This window comes from Oryctolagus cuniculus, chromosome 20 (assembly GCF_964237555.1).
Source record: "Oryctolagus cuniculus chromosome 20, mOryCun1.1, whole genome shotgun sequence".
Classification (NCBI taxonomy): Eukaryota; Metazoa; Chordata; class Mammalia; order Lagomorpha; family Leporidae; genus Oryctolagus; species Oryctolagus cuniculus.
The window spans coordinates 47,501,935-47,520,973 of NC_091451.1; the positions used below are offsets into that span (position 1 = coordinate 47,501,935).

General features: G+C 62.5%; 1 gene segment (V, D, J or C); it reads right to left on the reverse strand.

Annotated features, from left to right (window-relative positions):
• Nucleotides 1-8,984: 8,984 nt before the first annotated feature.
• Nucleotides 8,985-11,078, reverse strand: LOC103346551 (immunoglobulin heavy constant epsilon-like). The segment is given in 5 exon segments: nucleotides 8,985-9,442; nucleotides 9,522-9,842; nucleotides 9,935-10,258; nucleotides 10,429-10,785; nucleotides 11,024-11,078. Coding segments are annotated over 5 exon segments (1,398 nt in total).
• Nucleotides 11,079-19,039: the final 7,961 nt, after the last annotated feature.

Here is a 19,039-nt window from a genome sequence, read left to right on the forward strand (position 1 = left end):
CCCAGCTCTGCCCAGCCTGGTCCACCACAGCTGAGCCCAGCTCATTCAAGTTCAGTCCAGTTCTTCCCAGGTCAGCTCTAGTCAGTCCAGCCAAGTTCAGCTCAGCTCTGCCCAGATCAGCGTAGCCCAGCCCAAGTCATCCTAGCTCAGCACAACTCAGCCCAGTTCATCATGGGGTGGGCATTCATCAGTTTCCCCACATCATCATCTGCTCCTCTCTGTCCCTGCACAGCCCACATCTAGATCAGCCTGCAGGGCTCTTGGCACTGCCTCCCAGGGACTCAGCTCATCCTGAGTTGGGCTCTGCTGGATTCAGCCTACTGAGCTGACACTGGCTGGGCTCCTGGCCGTGGTCCCCATCTCCCTGCCCTCTTTGGCTGATGCCTGTTCTCCCTCTGCCCCCAGGAGCCTCAGGACCAGCCTGGCTGTGACTGCCCCAGTGCAGAGGGGCAGAGTCCCGTGGACTCACCTGTCTGGGCTGCTGGAGGAGCACCATGGAGGGTCAGGTCTCCCTGGCCAGGCTGCCCTGCACTGCAGGTCCATGCCTGGGCCTGAGCTCCTCATCTGCACCCTGTGCTCCTGGCCCAGAGGGGCCGAGTGGAGTGGGAGCCAGGCCTGGTCCGGGCCCTCCTGGAGAGATGTGCACCTGCTTGGCTCTTTGTCCATGGCTGGGCTGGGGCTGGCTGCTGAGTGCAGGCTGGGGAGGCTGCGTGACTGTGGGTCTGGCCCCACGTTGGGGTCACTCACCACTTCCTGTCCCAGCAGACAGTGCAGCTCGTCTCCACGTCATGTCTGGTCTGTGGTCTGTCTGTGGTGGGGACAGGTGTGTGTGGCCTGGGCCCTGGGACCCCAGGGGCCGTGAGAGATGAGGGCTCCATGTGGCCGGCCACAGGACTGGGGTGGGGGCTGAGATTCAGGAAGGAGAGGCCCAAATGGACACAGAAGCTCAGAGACACTGTACAGGAAGGGAGACAGAGAGCAGGGAGTGCTAGCCCAGGCCGAGAGAAAGTCCCGTTCATGGGAGGGCCAGGGCCCAGGGGACAGGGCTGTCTTTAGGGCCACAGGGTTGATGTCAGGGTGGGGACAGCCATTGTGCCATGGGCCAGGCACCCCTGTACCTGTCCAGTCCCACAGACAGCTGACTGAAGCCCCCTGCAGTTCCAGGTCTGCCTTCTCAGGGTCTCTGGCCTGTGACTGGCAGAGGGTGAGGCTCTTCCTGGCCCTGGCTCCCTGCATCCACCCCAGTCCCCCACCCTATCTCTCTCCAGGCTGCCCCATCAGCATTGCTGTACCAGGTTCTGCAGCCATACACAGGTACCCACCTGTCCTCATCCAGGGAGCACCCGGTCGGGAGGGGAGCGGGGAGCGGCAGGTGAGGCAGCAGGGGCTGCACACACCTGCCCAGCTCCACAGGGCTGGGTTGGCTGGGCTGGGGCCTGGGGTCTACCCAGAGGCAGGCCCAGCAGTGTCTTGTGAAGTGTGGGTGACCTGAAGCCCTCTGGTCACAAGAGGCAGCATGGTGAGCCTGGGAGCTGCAGTGGGCAGTGGGAGCTCCAGGCTAGAAGTGGCGTGGCCCGGGGTCCCGGCAGATGTGCCCTGGCCTGGCCACAGGGAGCTCGGCAGGTGTTGTGACGGCCGCACTCTCAGTGCGGGGACCTCGTGGTCGTGCGTCTTAGGCATTGCTGACGGCTGCAGCAAACACAGTGCAGACGGGCAGGCTTCAGAGAAGGCACCGATTCTCCCCGTTCTGCAGGCTGGAGCCAGCGTCAGGGCGGGGTCTTCTCCCAGTGTCCACACCTTGGGTGGGGGGAGAGGGAGGAAGCCAGAGGAGGGAGAGAGAGAGAGAGAGGGAGAGAGAGAGAGAGAGAGAGGGAGAGAGGGAGAGAGAGGGAGAGAGAGAGAGAGAGAGAGAGGGAGGGAGAGAGAGAGAGAGAGGGAGAGCGAGCTCACCTGGGTGCCCTCATCTGCACAGAGGAAGATCACTGCAGGTGCCGTCCCCTGGCAGGGAGAGGAGCCAGGTCACGCTGGGTGCTTTTCCTAAGGCAGGGATCCCACTGTGGGCTGCACCCTGGTGACCCCGACAGCGCCCGGTGGGATCAGGGTTTGCCGAGTGACACAGTTGGGCTGTCCTCCACAGGGAACAGCTCCCTGGCGGCCAGCACTGCCACGAGAGCGCAGGCGCCAGCCCTGGCGGGGACAGGGGCTCTCCCACAACTGCTGGCCTTGTTTGTTTTCGTCTGTCCTCACAGGAGGGCGGCAGAGAGGGAAGAAGAGAGAGAGGAAGATCTTCCATCTGCTGGTTGGCTCCCCGAGGCCCACAAGAGCCGGGACTGGGCAGGCGGAAGCCAGGAGCCTGGGTCTGGCTTGTGGGTGGCAGGGCCCAGGAGTGGAGTGGTCACTGCTGCTTCCCAGGTGCAGGTCAGCAGGAAACTGGAATCGGAGGCTGAGCCAGGCCGTGACCCCAGGTGCTCCCACGTGGGCTGTGGGTGTCCCGAGGCAGCTTCACCTGCTGTGCTGCACACCTGTCCCTGCCTGGGCTTTGCCAAGACCCAGGACGCAGGGCGGGGAGTGGTCTGGAGCGGCCGCAGCCTGAGGCTGGACACTGTTCCCCGGGCGTCGTCTGGTGGCCTTGTGTCTGGGACCAAAGCAGGCCAGTGTAGAACAAAGACAGTCTCATCTGCTCGGGGTTTGTCTGGGCCGTGACCCCAGAGACGTGGACTCCACACTCGGAGAACTCACACCATGGTGGCTGTGTCCCCGGCTCGCTGGCCGGGACAGCTCCCCTGAGCCCTCAGGACTGGTGCTGGTGCGGCAGGAGAGGGACTGGGCAGCCTCAGGAAGCGAGGGAGACCCGGGAGCCATCGCAGCCCCGTGGTTTCCATGGCGGGTCGGTGGCCCAGCAGGAGCCCAGGTGGACAGGCCTTGGAGCTGCTCCAGCCAGGCCGGACTCCCTGCCCCTTGCACATTTCTCTCTTTCTCCGCACTGCCTCCTTCCTTCCGTTTCCCCCGAGTTTGAAATCCTAGCTCTTGGGCTCTGGCAGCAGCATTTGAGGTCCCATGGAGCCTGTTGTCCGTCTGTGGGGAGGCTCCGTGCCAGCTCCTCGCAGGCTGGGTCTCCTGGACACCTGTGCCTGAGACCCCTCCTCTGGGTCCCAGAACCCCAGAGTGGGGATGGGGAGGGCAGAGGGGTCAGCCCTTATGGCCTCTGTGCTCTGGACTTCCATGGGAGCTAGGGGTTGGGCTGTGAGGGTGTCGCAGGGGCCTCAGCCGCAGTGGGCGTCCTGAGCTCATTCCTGTGTGTGGAGGACGGGGCCCATGGGCAGGAGGAGCCCTCAACAACAGCCTCCCTGGGAAGCAGTGGGCCGGCCTCCTGCAGCTGTGGTGGGGGAGGGGCTGGGTTTAGGAGGTGGGGCTGGAGGCAGGTCCTGCTGGAGGCTCAGCACCGTGCTGTGTGCTCAGCTCTGGCTGGGCTGGGTCCTGCAGCTTCCATTCCTTGTCCGTACAGGGCTGGCCCGTCTGCAGTGGCCCGAGCCCAGTGTCCCTGGTTGTCAGCGAAGCCAGGTCTCGGTTCTCGTGGCCCCTCTGCTGAAACCCCAGGCTGGGTGCAGCGGGCCAGCTGGCTCTTGGCCATCACCCTCTCGGCGCCTGTTGATGTTACCCTGCGAGACTGTGGGCCTCAGGGTCCGGGATGTGGATGTGCCCTTGGGAGCTGCCAGGGACCCTGTGGCACATTAATAAGAGCGGACAGCAGGGGTAGGGCTCTGACGCTGTCCTCGTGCCCCGGCCCGGGCCCTTGAGTGGCTGCTGGAGGTGTCCCTGCAGTACTCTCCAGGATGGCGCGGCTCTGCTGCCCCTCAGCGTGGTGCCCAGGCCGTGTGAGGGGGCTGCTGGTCTCTGTGGGTCACAGCAAGAAGCCCCAGCTCTGCCTGCAGGGATGGGAGGAGGAGCCTGGGCCTCGGCTGCAAAGTGGGAGTGAGCAGGTCCAAAAGTGTGTCTGTGTGTGAGTGTGCGAGAGTGTCAGCGTGTTTCTCACAGTGTGTCCGTGTGTGTCTGTTTCTGTGTGCATGCGTGTGTCTGACAGCGTGTCTCTGTGTGAGTGTGCATGCTAGCATGTGTGTGTCTGAGAGTGTGTTTCTCACTGTGTGTCCATGCGTGTGATTGTTTCTGTGTGCATGTGTGTGTCTGACAGCGTGTCTGTGAGTGTGCATGCTAGCATGTGTGTGTCTGAGAGTGTGTTTCTCACTGTGTGTCCATGCATGTGACTGTGTGCATGTGTGTGTCTGACAGCGTGTCTCTGTGTGAGTGTGCATCCTAGCATGTGTGTGTGTCTGAGAGTGTGTTTCTCACTGTGTGTCCATGCGTGTGACTGTGTGCATGTGTGTGTCTGACAGCGTGTTTCTGTGTGTGAGTGTGCATCCTAGCATGTGTGTGTGAGTGTGCGAGAGTGTCAGCGTGTTTCTCACAGTGTGTCCATGCGTGTGACTGTTTCTGTGCATGCGTGTGTCTGACAGCATGTCTGTGAGTGTGCATGCTAGCATGTGTGTGTGTCTGAGAGTGTGTTTCTCACTGTGTGTCCATGCGTGTGACTGTGTGCATGTGTGTGTCTGACAGCGTGTTTCTGTGTGTGAGTGTGCATCCTAGCATGTGTGTGTGTGTGTGCAAGAGTGTCAGTGTGTTTCTCACAGTGTGTCCGTGTGTGTGTCTGTTTCTGTGCATGCGTGTGTCTGACAGCGTGTCTGTGAGTGTGCATGCTAGCATGTGTGTGTGTCTGAGAGCGTGTTTCTCACAGTGTGTCCATGCGTGTGACTGTTTCTGTGTGCATGTGTGTGTCTGACAGCGTGTCTCTGTGTGAGTGTGCATCCTAGCATGTGTGTGTGAGTGTGTGAGAGTGTCAGTGTGTTTCTCACTATGTGTGTCTGTTTGTGTGTGCATGTGTGTGTGTGCCCTACAGTGTGTGTGTTTCTGACTGTGGGTCGGGTGTGTCAGAGTGTATGTGTGTGTGTGTGTGAGCATGTCTGAGAGTCTGACTGTTTTTTTAATATTTATTTCATTTGAGAGGCAGAGTTACGGAGAGAGAGGTCTTCCATCTGCTGGTTCACTGCCCAGATGGCTGAAGCAGCTTGAGCTGGACCAGACCAAAGCCAGGAGCCAGAGCTTCTCCCGGGTCTCCAATGTGTTGCAGGGGCCCAAGCACGTGGACCATTTTCTGATGCTTTCCTAGGCTCATTAGCAGGGAGCTGGATAGGAAGTGGAGCAGCCAGGGATGGAACCAGAGCCCATATGGGAGGTCGAACTGCAGGTGGTGATTTAACCCACTAGGCCACCTGTGTGCTTCTGACTGCGTGTGTGGGTGTGAGTGTGTGTCCTTGCACTTGTGTGTGCCCTTGTCTGTGAGAGTACATGTGTGTTTCTGATCATCTAAGTGTGCGAGGGCCCGTGTGGGAGCTGGGTGTGTCCCGAGAGGGTTGCACACCTCTCTGAAGCTGTGTGTAGTCCAGACTCCTGGCATCCTTGGTCCGGTGCTCACTTCTGGGTTTTCTGTCCCTAGTGGGCATCTGTCACTCCTGGACTTTGGCCCCGGTGGGAGGACAGGGCCTGGCACACTGGAGACCCCAGTCTGTGTGACAGCACATCAGGGGCCCTGACAGTGTAAAACTGTCCCCCAGGGCCATGGCATCAGTGGGCTCTGTGGTGACGGGTACTTGGGCAGGGGGCACCAGAACTTGGCCTGGTCCTAGCGGCTCAGGGCTCAGTGCCCACCTCTCCTTCCCGGGGGACCCCAGGCCTCTGTCACCCTTGCTCACCAGTTTTCCCCGTGTTTACCGGGCTTCCTAGAGCCCCCACGGAAGCCAACCTGGGGAGCCTGCCAAAGTCTGGGCTGGCCAGTGCCTCTAGGTGCCTGTGGGTGCTCATCTGACAGCCTGGGCCGACTGCTGGGGCAGGGATTGTCCAGCTGTGCTCAGAGGTAGACGGGAGACTGGTGGCCTGGGGAGACTGCTTGGCAGCCCCCACCTGGTGATTTGCAGCCTGAGACTTCCTGTGCCCCCTGGCTTTGCCCACAGTTCAGTAGGGGGCGTGGCGCTGGGCTGGAGACCAGCCGGCGTGGTGGGGGCTGAGCTGGAGGCTCTCACAGGGTCCTTGCCCACACCCTCCACCCCGCTGCAGCCACAGACACCCTCAAAGCACACTCGGGAGACTTGGGGCTGTAGGGAGGAGGAGCTTTACCAAGAAGGGAGGCAGACAGGGTGGTTAGGGAGCAGGGAGGCCCAGGGGGCTACAGGGCGGGTGGGAGCCAGGCACAGGGCAGACTGCAAGGCGCTGGACCTGGGGCAGGCAGGCGATGGGCTGGGCAGGGGTGACCCTGAGCCCACAGGCCTGTGGGGAGCCCAGGACCCGCTGTGAAGGGACGGAAGCTACACTGGGCTGGGGCTGGGGCCGTCTCTTCCCTCCTGTGCCTCAGTCCTGGTGCTGGGCTGCAGTTGGCGGGAGGGCTCAGTGCCACTTGCCATCGGTGGACGGGGGTCTCTCTGCTTCCCTCCTGTTGCTGGGCAGCCGTGGGAGCTGAGGCCAGGCCTGCCCGGCAGGCTGTGGTCCTGGCCTAGGCCCGCAGCTGGAGGACGTTGGTGTAGTCGTGGGAGGCTTGGGGCGACTCCCGCAGCACCGCTGTGAAGACCCACTTCACCTGTAGGGAGGGCAGCATGAGGCCAGCTCTGTGGCCCAGTCCGGCCTCCCTGCTGCCCCCTGGCACGGGGTGTGGGCCTCAAGTGCACGCCCACCTTGAGGAGCAGGACGGTGGCGCTGCAGCTCGTACTGAGCAGGAAGAGGCCGGCGAAGATGCAGGTGCTGGTCCACAGTCCGTCTAGCTCCTCGTGCTCAGCCCCCTCTGTGCACAGGTCCTGGACGTCCAGCTCTGAGGGACCCCGCGGTCAGTCAGCCCTGCCCATCACCCTCCCCGTGTGGCCCTCCCAGGGGCTGCCCAGAGCCACAGGCCAGCCAGAGAAGGTTGCTCTGAGTTGCCAGTGGCTTGGGGGGAGAAGTCCTGGTTCTCTGCTTTCTCCTGCCCCTGGGTGGGCAGGGCCAGGCTGACCTCTCGTGGCCTTGGGGGTCCAGCATTTTCTTTCTTTCTTTCTTTCTTTCTTTCTTTCTTTCTTTCTTTCTTTCTTTCTTTCTTTCTTTCTTTCTTTCTTTCTTTCTTTCTTTCTTTCTTTCTTTCTTTCTTTCTTTCTTTCTTTCTTTCCAGGCAGAGTTAGACAGTGAGAGAGAGAGAGACAGAGAGAAAGGTCTTCCTTTGCCGTTGGTTCACTCCCCAATGGCCGCTATGGTGTGCTGCGCCGATCCGAAGCCAGGAGCCAGGTGCTTCCTCCTGGTCTCCCACGCGGGTGCAGGGCCCAAGCACTTGGGCCATCCTCCACTGCTTTCCCGGGCCAGAGCAGAGAGCTGGACTAGAAAAGGTGCAACCGAGACAGAATCCGGTGCCCCGATCGGAACTAGAACCCAGGGTGTTGGCGCTGCAGGCGGAGGATTAGCCTAGTGAGCCGTGGCGCCGGCCCCAGCATTTTCTTTCCTTCCATTTCTCATGATTCCTCTCCTGACTGCTGGTCACCTCCCCTCAGCCCTGAAGCCCCTCTACAGACCTGTCTTGCCTCGGCCCTGGCCAGCATACCTGTTCACGGCACCTCATCAGGGTGCCCTCCGTCCAGGACCTGGCTCACCCTGCCCAGCCTGGTCCCGCCAGTTCAGGGCCCTTCCAAGTGCACACAGAGACCACCCTGCCCAGGCCAGGAGGCTTTGCCCAGTGATCGTAGGCCTCTGAGGGACCGTCCTGGCCTTGTGCACTTGGGGCCCAGAGCTGGCCCTCCCTCGGAGCTGGCCACCCCACCGTCCCGGTACCCTGTTCCTCCTCCCCTGGGTTCTGCCGCTCACGCCTGGTCCCCGGTGGCTCAGGCCGGCCATGGCCCTCCTCTGTGTCCCCAGCCCAGGGCCAGGGCCAGTGCTGGCTGGGAGGCGAGGGTGAGCCTGGCTCAGGGTGGCGGTTCTGGCTGGATGTGGTGTGTGCCGCTTCTCCTCTAGTTGGGGGTGTGTGTGCAGCCTGGAGCCCGAGGCCTGTGCTTTCCCTGTATGGGGGGTGGGCGGGGCGTGCTGGCTCCTGTGTGTGGAGGTGCGGCTGAGAGGCGGCCCGGCCCTGAGCCCCCAGCCTCCAGGCCCAGGGTGAGCCTCTCCACACAACCAGCTCTGGACTTGTGCTCAGTGAAGAGTGGAATGGGTGTGTGTGGGTGCACCTGTGTGTGTGCACACGCATCTGTGCTGGGCAATGTGTGTCTCTGTGCACGTGTGTCCATGTCTGCCCATGGATCACAACTGACCAGGAGGGGCTGGGGCCACAGGAGGAGGTCATGTGGGGAGCACTGGGCTCCCAGTCAGGTGTGAGGCCTCCTGGGACGTGGGGTGACCTGGGCTAGAGCGGTCCTAGGTGGCTGTGTGTGGGGTCCCTGAGTGTGTGCAGTGCTGTTAGGGGCTTTAGGGCCGGGTGCTGACTGCTCCAGGGGCCTCTGGCTAGAGGGAGGCAGGGCAGCAAAATGGGGGACCCTAGCCACCAGCCCAGCCTGCAGTGTGGCTGTGTGGGCTGAGTGGGCTCAGCCCTGCTGGCCCTGTACTCCGCTCATGTGCAGACAGGTGCCCAGCAAACCTCTGCATGGACAGGAACTTGCCACCTGCTTCTGCACCTGGGGGCGCCAGGGCCACCTGCCCAGAGGATGGAGGCCTGGACCTCTGGGCCGGGCCGGCTTGGCTGTCCCTGGCCTGGCTCTGTGCACCTCTGTGGGCGTGCCCGGGGAGGCTGTGTGAGCCCCTGTACTGCTTTTGGACAAAGGCCTAGGATGTGAAGCTGGTGGAGGAGTGTGCTCTGTCTGCCTGCCTCCCAGGCCTCTTCTCGGGGTCTGCGCTTTGGTGCTGAGATGCTCACCCCAAGAACGGGCACCCAGGGCTCCGAGTGACACTGCAGTGTTTATTGGGGTGCTCGCCAGTATCATCCCTGCAGCAGGCAGGGCTGGCCAGCCCTCCTCCCCTGCCCCAGCTGCATGGAGCCCTGGCGGGAGTGGGCGTCATTTACCGGGCCTCTTGGACACGGTTTTCAGCAGGGTCCTGGTGTCGGTCACCGCCTCGTGGACCACGCGGCAGGTGAATGGGATGTTCTGCTCCCAGTCAGCCCGGCTGACCTCCAGGCGGCTGAAGACAAAGTAGGTTTGGTTGGAGCCGCCAGCCAGGCGAGGCTCGGTGGTGCTTTGCTGGCCACTGGGCATGTGCTGGCCATTGCGCAGCCAGTCCACGAAGATGTCCGCTGGGAAGAAGTTCTGGACCAGGCAGGTGAGGGTGAGCTGGTCCCTGCTCCCCTGATCCTCCTCAGGCGGTGTGAACAGGTGGACCTCAGGGGTGGCACGCTTGCCTGTGGACAGTCTGGGTCAGCCCAGGCTCCTCCCTGCCCCCGCCCCCTGCTCCCACCCCTCCCACAGCTTGGGGCTCACCCTGGGCCTTGGAGATGGAGCGCACGATGGCTGTGGGCAGGTCAGGGTGGGTCACGGTGCACTTGAAGATCTCGCCATCAATCCAGTCCTGGGCGTCCACTGGCAGGGTGGACCTGATGATGACCGTGGCATTGAACTGCTTATCAGACTTCCAGGGGTCAGGGTCGACAGGCTTCCCGCTGTCCCGGGACCAGACCAGGCTCACGCCCTCTTCACTGGCCAGGTCCACCACCAGGCAGGTGAGCTTGGGCGACTTGTGGACGTATAGGTCGAGGGGGCTGGGGGAGCTCAGGTAGGTGCTCACGCCTCGCGGTTCGTAATCTGCGGTGTGGGAAGGGGGCTGTGTGAGACCCCGTCCTCCCCTCCTCCCTGAGCCCTGTCTTTCTGGGTGTCAGGGCAGACGGGTTCCACACCTGTGCACTCCCGGGCGTGGGCCTCAAAGAGCTCGCCTTGGTAGGCGACCCTGCAGGTGTAGGTGCGCTTGGACGCCCACTCGCCCTGGGTGATGTTGAGTTCACTGTGGGTGGACGCCAGCTTGCCCTCCTGCCTGGGCTGCGCCGTGATCGAGAACATGTTGGGGTCCTTCTGCCCGTCCACCAGCCAGGTGACCTCGATGTCCCCCGGGGTGTAGCCGGAGATGAGGCACAGAAGCTGGACGGTGTAGGTGTCGTTCTCTCTGGGGTCACAGGAGGAGTGGAAGAGCCTCACGGCCGGCGGGGTGAAGCTCACAGAGCACGCTAGGCAGAGCAGGGGTGTGAGTGGCCTCCGTGCCGGGTCCTCCCTCTGCCCCCTGCACAGCCCCGCTCAGGGCCAGAGCATATCGGGCGTGCCCTGTCGCTCCCCACCCCCTCAGCCGGATGTGATCTGGACACCCGCCGTGTGCTGACCGCTGGGCCGTCCCACTCACCTTGGAAGGTCTTGTTGGTGTGGGTTGCAGACGGAGTGTGTGCCACACTGCAGGTGAACCGCTGCTTAGCCCATGCGCCCGAAATGGTCACCTGGCTGACGGTGGTGGACAGCCCCGTGTCGAGGGTGACGGCAGGCAAGGTCACGGTGCTGCTGTTCAGGGTGCCGGCATCCCAGGTCACGCTCACCGGCTCCGGGAAGTAGCCCTTCACCAGGCAGCCCAGCGTCACGGAGGCTGCCCTGGCAGTCGCCCCTCTGCAGCAGGAGGCCAAGGGGAAGACGGAGGGGGCCTGGATAGAGACTGAGGGGACAGGGCCTGTGTCAGACCCAGGACCCCACTGGCTGAGGGGGCCCTGTCCTCACCCTGGCTTCCACCTCTCTCCTGATGAGCCCACGCACCCTCTTCAAGCAGTTGCCGACTCAGACCGGGCTCCCAGGACAGCCCGGGGGCTCCTGAGGAGTGGAGGCACCTGGCTGCCCGCTTGCCCGGTTCAGAGCCCAGGCACCCCAGGAACCACCAGTCCATCCCCTCCTGCCCCCAACAATCTTGGGGGGCCCTGCTCCCTGAGGCTTTGTCTCCTGAGCTCAGCCCTCACTGGACTGCTGGGCATCCAGGGTGCTCTCCCAGGGGTGGGAGGACAGGGACCCCATCAGACCCCTCAGTCCCTGACACCCCAGCTGCTCCAGTGTGCATGGCAGTCTGCTTGCTCCGAGCAGACGGCCCAGATGCCCAGCCAGTCCTGGCCCTAGTGCCCAGAGCACACGATCTTGGATTTACTCTGGGCACACGATCTTGATCTACTCTAGGCACACGATCTTGGATCTACTCTGGGCACACGATCTTGATCTACTCTTGGCACACGATCTTGGATCTACTCTGGGCACACGATCTTGATCTACTCTTGGCACACGATCTTGGATCTACTCTGGGCACACGATCTTGATCTACTCTTGGCACACGATCTTGGATCTACTCTGGGCACACGATCTTGATCTACTCTTGGCACACGATCTTGGATCTACTCTGGGCACACGATCTTGATCTACTCTGGGCACACGATCTTGATCTACTGTGGGCTCTTAAAATGCCACAGTGCCCAGCACAGCTCTGTCCTCACTGCTCTGCTCTGCCACAGCCTACGTGGCCCCAGTCAGTTTGGCTAAGGGCAGTGGAGACGAATGGACTCATGGGAACCCATTCAACAAGGGTAAGCCCAGCCCAGTCCTGCTCAGCCCAGCCCAGTGCAGTGCAGCCCAACTCAGCCGAGCCCAGATCAGCCCAGTCCAGCACAGTCCAAGATAGCCCAGCCCTGCTCAACCAGTCCAGAAATGGGACTAAAGCTGGGTCCACCTCAGTTGAGCCAGCTGCTCCAGTCAGCCCGGCTCCCTTCAGCCACCCCCGGTCAAGTTCAGGCCAGTGGAATTCAGCCCTGCTGAACACAGCCAGAGCCATCCAGTCAGGTTACCTCAGATTCACTCAGCTTTCTTCTTCTTTTTTTAACCTTCGCTGGATGCTGGACCTCACTCCATCTGCCGAGCTTAGTCCACCCCACACACCAAGGGCTTAGGGGAACCCTGCTATCTGTATGGCTCGTGCTAGTGCAGTCCGCTCACTCACCTCAGCTACACTCTGCCCAGCTCTGCCCAGATCCCCATGGTTCCAGACAGCTTGGTCAATCCTAGCCTATCAAAGGCAAGGGCAGCCCAGCTTAGTCCACCCAATGAGTCCAGCCCAGCCCAGCCCAGGCAACCTCAGTCCTCCCCATGAGTCCACTTCAGTATACCCAGTCAGTCCAGGACAGCCCAGCCCAGGCCAACTCCGCCCAGCCCAGCCCAGCTCAACTCAGCTAGGCCTAGACAAGACCAGCCCAGCCCAGCTCTGCCCAGCTCAGGCCAGCCCAGCTCAGCCAGCCCAGTCCAGCCTAGTCCTGCTTAGCTCAGCTCAGTTCAGCTCAGCTCAGTCCATCCCAGCTCAGCTCAGCCCAGCCCAGCTCAGCCCAGCTCAGCTCAGCTCAGCCCAGCTCAACCCAGTTCAGCTCAGCCTGCCCAGTTTAGCCCAGCCCAGCCCAGCCCAGCCCAGCCCAGCTCAGTTCAGCCCAGCCCAGTCCAGCTCAGCTCAGTGCAGTTTAGCTCAGCTCAGCCCTATCCAGCCCAGTCCAGCTCAGCCCAGCTCAGTTCAGCCCAGCCCAGCCAGCCCATTCTAGCCCAGGTCAGCCAGCCCAATCCAGCCCAGCCCAGTTCTGCCCAGCTCAGTTCAGCCTAGCCCAGCCAGCCCAATCCAGCCCAGCCCAGTTCAGCATAGCTCAGACCAGCTCAGCTCAGCTCAGCTCAGCCCAGCTCAACCCAGTTCAGCTCAGCCTGCCCAGTTTAGCCCAGCCCAGCCCAGCCCAGCTCAGTTCAGCCCAGCCCAGTCCAGCTCAGCTCAGTGCAGTTTAGCTCAGCTCAGCCCTATCCAGCCCAGTCCAGCTCAGCCCAGCTCAGTTCAGCCCAGCCCAGCCAGCCCATTCTAGCCCAGGTCAGCCAGCCCAATCCAGCCCAGCCCAGTTCTGCCCAGCTCAGTTCAGCCTAGCCCAGCCAGCCCAGTACAGCCCAGCTCAGCTCAGCCTGCCCAGTTTAGCCAAGCCCAGCTCTGCCCAGCTCAGCCCAGTTCAGCCCAGCCCAGCCCAGCCCATCCAGCTCAGTCTAGCCCAGCTCAGCTCAGCCTGCCCAGTCCAGTCCAGCCCAGTTCAGCCCAGCCCAGCCCAGCCCAGCCCAGCCCAGCCCAGCTCAGCTCAGCCCAGCCCAGCCCAGCCCAGCTCAGCTCAGCCCAGCCCAGCCCAGCTCTGCTCAGCCCAGCCTGCCCAGTTTAGCCCAGCCCAGCCCAGCTCAGTCTAGCCCAGCTCAGCTCAGCCTGCCCAGTTTAGCCCAGCCCAGTTCAGCCCAGCTTAGCCCAGCCTAGCCCAGCCCAGTCCAGCTCAGCTCAGCTCAGCTCAGCCCAGTCCAGCCCAGTCCAGCCCAGCCCATCCCAGCTCAGTCTAGCCCAGATAGCTGAGCCCAGTCCAGCAGAAATGCCTAACTCAGCTCAGTCCAGCCCATCCCAGGCAGGACAGCCCAGCCATTGTGGACTGTGGCTACCTGTTGTGCCACCCAGCACAGGGCAGCCACCTGCTGCCACCCGTGGCCCATCCTGGGTGACCGTCCCATCTTGAGTGGTTGCAGGCAGGTTCATGCCCAGCCTGGAGCCTCTGAGCTGACCCTGCTTGTCCTCATCATGGGCCTGGTCCAGTCCTGTCTTGTCCCATGGACGTCCACAACCACCGCCTTTCCCAGGGTAGCTTGAGGCTGCTTCTAGCTCCATGCTGGGGACAACTGATGGACACTTAGTGACCAAAAGGTGTGGTCCACACGGGGAGGGCAGCCCAGTATGCACTCTGGGCTGTGGCCCGGGCAGCCCTGCGTAGGCTCCCTGTGGGCTTGGATACCTGAGGGCCAGGTCCTCCGTGCACTGGCTGCGGCCGGCGTGGCTGTCCCGATCTGCGGCAGCGGCTGGTCCCTGGAAGGCTCGGGGTGTGTGGTGCGTTAGTAATCATTGTTGCCGTTTTTACACCTGAGCGGTCGGTCTGGAGACAGGGGAGCTCTGCCTCAGTGCCCTGGGCTAAAAATGGGGCGGGAACCCCCGGCCCTGGCAGCCCCGGAAGTTGCCATTGTTCTGTTCTTGGGAAGCTGGGTGAGGACTGCGGGGTTTCAGGTGAGGGAGGCCCCTGTGCCACATGCTCACGCGGGTTCTGTCCTTGCTGCAGGCCCCTGCCCAGTGTACAAACTCACCCTGACCTGCGAGCAGATGGGTGGGCACCCCGTCAGCCTCGGTGGGTGGGCACTGGTCACCTCCATCTGTGCCCACAGCAGCCTTGCCAGGGGAGGGAAGTGGCCACTTTGTGGTTCTTCAGGGAGCTGGCCTGGGCCAGTGTGCCCAGGGCAGGTGAAGGAGCCTGGGCCTTGGTGCTGGCAGCTGAGGTGGTACCTGCAGGTGCAGCTGAGGGGGGGGGCAGGGCACCTCAGGGCTGACACTGGGCTGCCCGGCCAGAGAGGACTATGGGAGGCCAGCAAGTGAGCGCTCGAGTGCCAGGCATGGCTGCAGTGCCCACTGGGCTGCAGGGACACAGTTAAGGCCATGGGCTGGTGGACGCTGCCTCTTGGCTTCGTGGTTCCTTTCCGGCCCATGTGTGGCCAGGTGTCCCTAGCTGTCCCTGGAGGCCCGAGTGCACAGTGGGAAGCTGTGGACACTGCCAGCTTGGCTCCTAGCCTGGGGTCCTGAGCCTGAGCCTGGCCACCTTGGAGAAGTCATGTTGTCCCCCAGGACACCCGGCCCCGGCCTCTGAGTTGGGGCTGAAGAAGCCGGGCTCTGACAGGCCTGTGGCCAAGGCGGGGGCTCGACACCTTTGGAAGTCCCTGGAGGGCTGCAGCACGGAGGGGCTGAACCTGGCCCAGGGCCAGGGGCCTGGAGGCCTTGAATTGAGGCCTGCAGGGCCTGGGCCCAGCTGACCCCCTTGTTCCCAGGCAGTGTCCAAGCCCACAGCCCCTCCCTCTGGCCGTGGGAGACAGAGAGTGAAGGCTGGTTCCTTAGAAGGACCACGATTCTGAGGAAACCCCAGAGGTGTCGGGGCAGAGGCCCAGGCCAGGAGGCCCGCAGCTGTGCTGCACTGAGTGGCGGGCGGGAGCCACCAGGCCTGTTGCCTTCCAGCTAGTGCTCGGCAGGCTGTGGGCATTCAGGGCAGGGCCTAGCCCGGCTCCCCAGCAGGAGCGAAGTGTCTGGAGGCGCCGTGTGTCCCTGGGAAGGAGGCTCGTGGCCGCTACAGCTGCCGCAGTCTCACAGCCCACCCACAGCCTCTGCTGCCCCAGGGTCCCAGCTTTAGAGGGGACCAGGCTGTCTGTCCCCTCGGGGGGCGCACAGCGGGCTCCACCCGAGTCTCTGCCTCACCTCTGCCGCTCCCACCTGGAGGGGCAGCCCTGCCAGGTCTCCAGGGATTGCCCCGACTCCTCCCCGTGGAGAGACGGGTGGGGAGACGGCTGGCGTCCGAGTTCTCCATGTTCAGCGGCACTGCTGTCTGCGGGGCCCTTGGTCGTTTTCCCTCCATTCCCACGCTGAGCCTTTCAGCCGAGACGTGGGCAGAGCTGCCGCAGCTTTCTGCTCTCCCTCCTCTTAGGGACGTCTGCCCTGAACTTCAGCCACTCTGGACCCTGTTCCTCATCCAGGAAGGCTTCGGTTTTCTGTCTGGATTCCAGTTGCACCTGCTGCAGGGCCTGGGATGCGCCTTTGGACAAACACTCTCAGAAAAGAATCATTTCCAGAGTTGGCTTTCAGCATTGTCCCAGTGCCTTCAAGTTATTTTTATTTACATTAAAATTTCATCCACCCATCCATCCATCCACCCACCTACCCCTCCACCCACCCATCCATCCACCCATCCACACATCCACCCACCCATCCATCCACCCATCCATCCACCCACCCACCTACCCCTCCACCCACCTATCCACCCACCCTCCCTCCCACCCACCACCCACCCATCCATCCATCCGTCCACACACCCATCCACCCATCCACCCACCCACCCATCCATCCATCCACCCATCCATCCATCCATCCACCCACCCATCCACCCACCCTCCCTCCCACCCACCACCCACCCATCCACCCACCCTCCCTCCCACCCACCACCCACCCATCCACCCACCCACCCACCCATCCATCCACCCATCCACACATCCACCCACCCACCACGCATCCATCCATCCGTCCACCCACCCTCCCTCCCACCCACCACCCACCCATCCATCCATCCACCCACCCATCCACCCACCCTCCCTCCCACCCACCACCCATCCATCCATCCGTCCACCCACCCATCCACCAACCCACCCATCCATCCACCCACCCATCCACCCACCCTTCCTCCCACCCACCACCCATCCATCCATCTGTCCACCCACCCACCCATCCATCCATCCAACCACCCATCCACCCACCCACCCATCCATCCATCCACCCATCCACCCACCCACCCATCCATCCACCCACCCATCCATCCACCCACCCATCCATCCATCCACCCGCCCACCCATCCATCCATCCACCCATCCATCCACCCGCCCACCCACCCATACATCCACCCACCCATCCACCCATTCATTCACTTTTATTTGAAAGGCAGAGAGAGAGAGAGAGAGAGAGGGAGAGAGAGCAAGATGGCAAGAGTGAGAGAGGTAGCGAGAGATCTTCCACCCATTGGTTCACTCAAATGCCTGCAACAGCTGGGACTGCCCAGACTGTGGGCAGGAACCAGGAGCCCCAGGTCTGCCATGTGAGTGACAGGGACCCGGCCACTGGAGCTGTCATTGCTGCCTCCCGGAAGGCTGGAATTGGAAGAGGAGCAGGGATCTGGACCCAGACAGTCTGATCTGGGATGTGGTGTCCCGAGCGGCATCTCATATGTCACCCATGTCTCCATGTGTCTGCCATCTACCTCTGCATATCCTCTGTCAGGCTATCATGTATCTATCCACGCATCGAAGTATTGTGTATTGTCTCTCTCTTGTCCGTTATCCGTCTGTGTTATCTACCGTCTTACTGGCTTTGCTTCTCTGGAGGACCCTGAGTAACAGCTCTGGAAACCCTGTGAAAGCCAGATGCTGTGCGCGGTCTCGGCGCTGCTTCACGCTCACTGCAGTGGGAGTGGCGTGAGCGGGGGCCATGTCCCCTGGCTTTGTCTGATGTGGAGTGGTGACAACCCCAGCCCCAGGCCCCGCCCCAGGTGAGGAGGCTGGAGAAGCACAAGTCCATTGCTTATACACATGTGTGGGCTGCGGTTTGTGGGGCCACGGTGTCCTGGGACCCGGGCAAAGGAGCAGGCCCTTCTGGAATGTTCCCTTCTCAGAACAGGAGAGCACACAGGTGGATCCAGGCCCTGGCTGCTCCTGCACCCATTTCTCAGCTGAGGCTGGTTCGTCGGTGGTGGGCATGCCCCTTGCTGGATCAGAGGGCCTGCTGTGTGGAGGCAGGGGTGCAGGGAGCAAGGAGGGCTCTGTCTGGTTCCCCACAGGAGGAAAGAGCCTGGGAGCTGCATCCTGAGGCCAGCATGAGTCTGGCCCCCCTGTCCTCCCGCCCTCCTGGCTCTGCACCTGCCCTACTGTCCCCCTCTGTCTCCTTCCCATGGCCTGGCTCTGTGCAGTTTAGGCGTGGAAGGAGCTCTGGGACAGCAGGCAAGGGGGGCTCATGCTCGTGGTGTGGCTTTGGCCCCTTCACCAACCTTTGCCCCCGACCCAGCCCCAAGCCCACATGGGTGCCAGGCTCTGGGCGGGAACACGAAGTGGAGCTGGCTGTGGGTGGGGCATAGGGAAGGTGTGACATCACAGGGGTCTCCAGGCCTGGGGAAGAGGAAGGGACCAGATGGCTCCAGAGGAGAGGGGGGCCTGCCCTGCCCACTGTGCCTGGGTGTCATGGGAGAGGCCCCTGGGCCCTGAGTGGAAGAGGCGGGCCACTGTGCTGGCTGCTGGGGACCGATGCCAGGGACCGGGCACTGAGGCTGAGGAGTGAGCAGTGGGCACAGAAGGGACAGGGGCCGAGGGACTGCGAGCGTGGAGGCTGGAGGTGTGGGGCAGCGTGACAGCCTTGGGACGCACAAGGGAACTGCAGGCACGCGTGTCCTTGTGTGAGGCTGTGTGACCACGTGTGCGTGTGTGTGTGTCACGTGACATCGTTGTGCTGTGGCAGGTGTGTGTGTCATGTGATGGCCCGAGAGAGAGTAGGCGGTGTCTGCACACTGGGCAGAGCAGCCCTCCCGGGGTTCCAGCCCTGGACACGTGGACTTGGACTTCTGGCCTCAGGACCACGAGACGATTTCTGTGGTTTAAACCACGGTCTGTGGGCTTCGTGGCAGTCTGATGCACACAGACCCAACATGCTTCTGGCTCCTGCTTGCAAGGTTGCTGGGGGCCTCCCTGTGGTCTTGCAGGGCAGCCTGAGGTCAGTCCCAGCCTTGCCCCTGAGGCCAGCAGGGCCCTCAGATCCATTGACTTTGTCCCCCAGGGGTGACCAGGAACACACAGTGTCCACCAGAGTGACCAGGAGCACACAGTGTCCACCAGAGTGACCAGGGACTAATGATGTCCACCAGACTGACCAGGGGCACATGGTGTCCACCATACTGGCCAGGGGCACATGGTGTCTACAAGAGTGGCCAGGGGCACATTGTGTCCACCAGAGTGACCAGGGATGCACGGTGTCCACCAGAGTGACCAGGAGCACACAGTGTCCACCAGTGTGACCAGGGGCACACGGTGTCCTCCAGAGTGACCAGGGGTGCATGGTGTCCACCAGAGTGACCAGGGTGCATGGTGTCCACCAGAGTGACCAGGGGCACACGGTGTCCACCAGAGTGACCAGGGGTTCACGGTGTCCTCCAGAGTGACCAGGGACACACAATATCCACCAGAGTGATCAGGGGTGCACAGTGTCCACCAGTGTGATCAGGGGCACACAGTGTCCACCAGTGTGACCAGGGGCACACAGTGTCCACCAGTGTGACCAGGGGCACACGGTGTCCACCAGAGTGACCAGGGGTGCACGGTGTCTA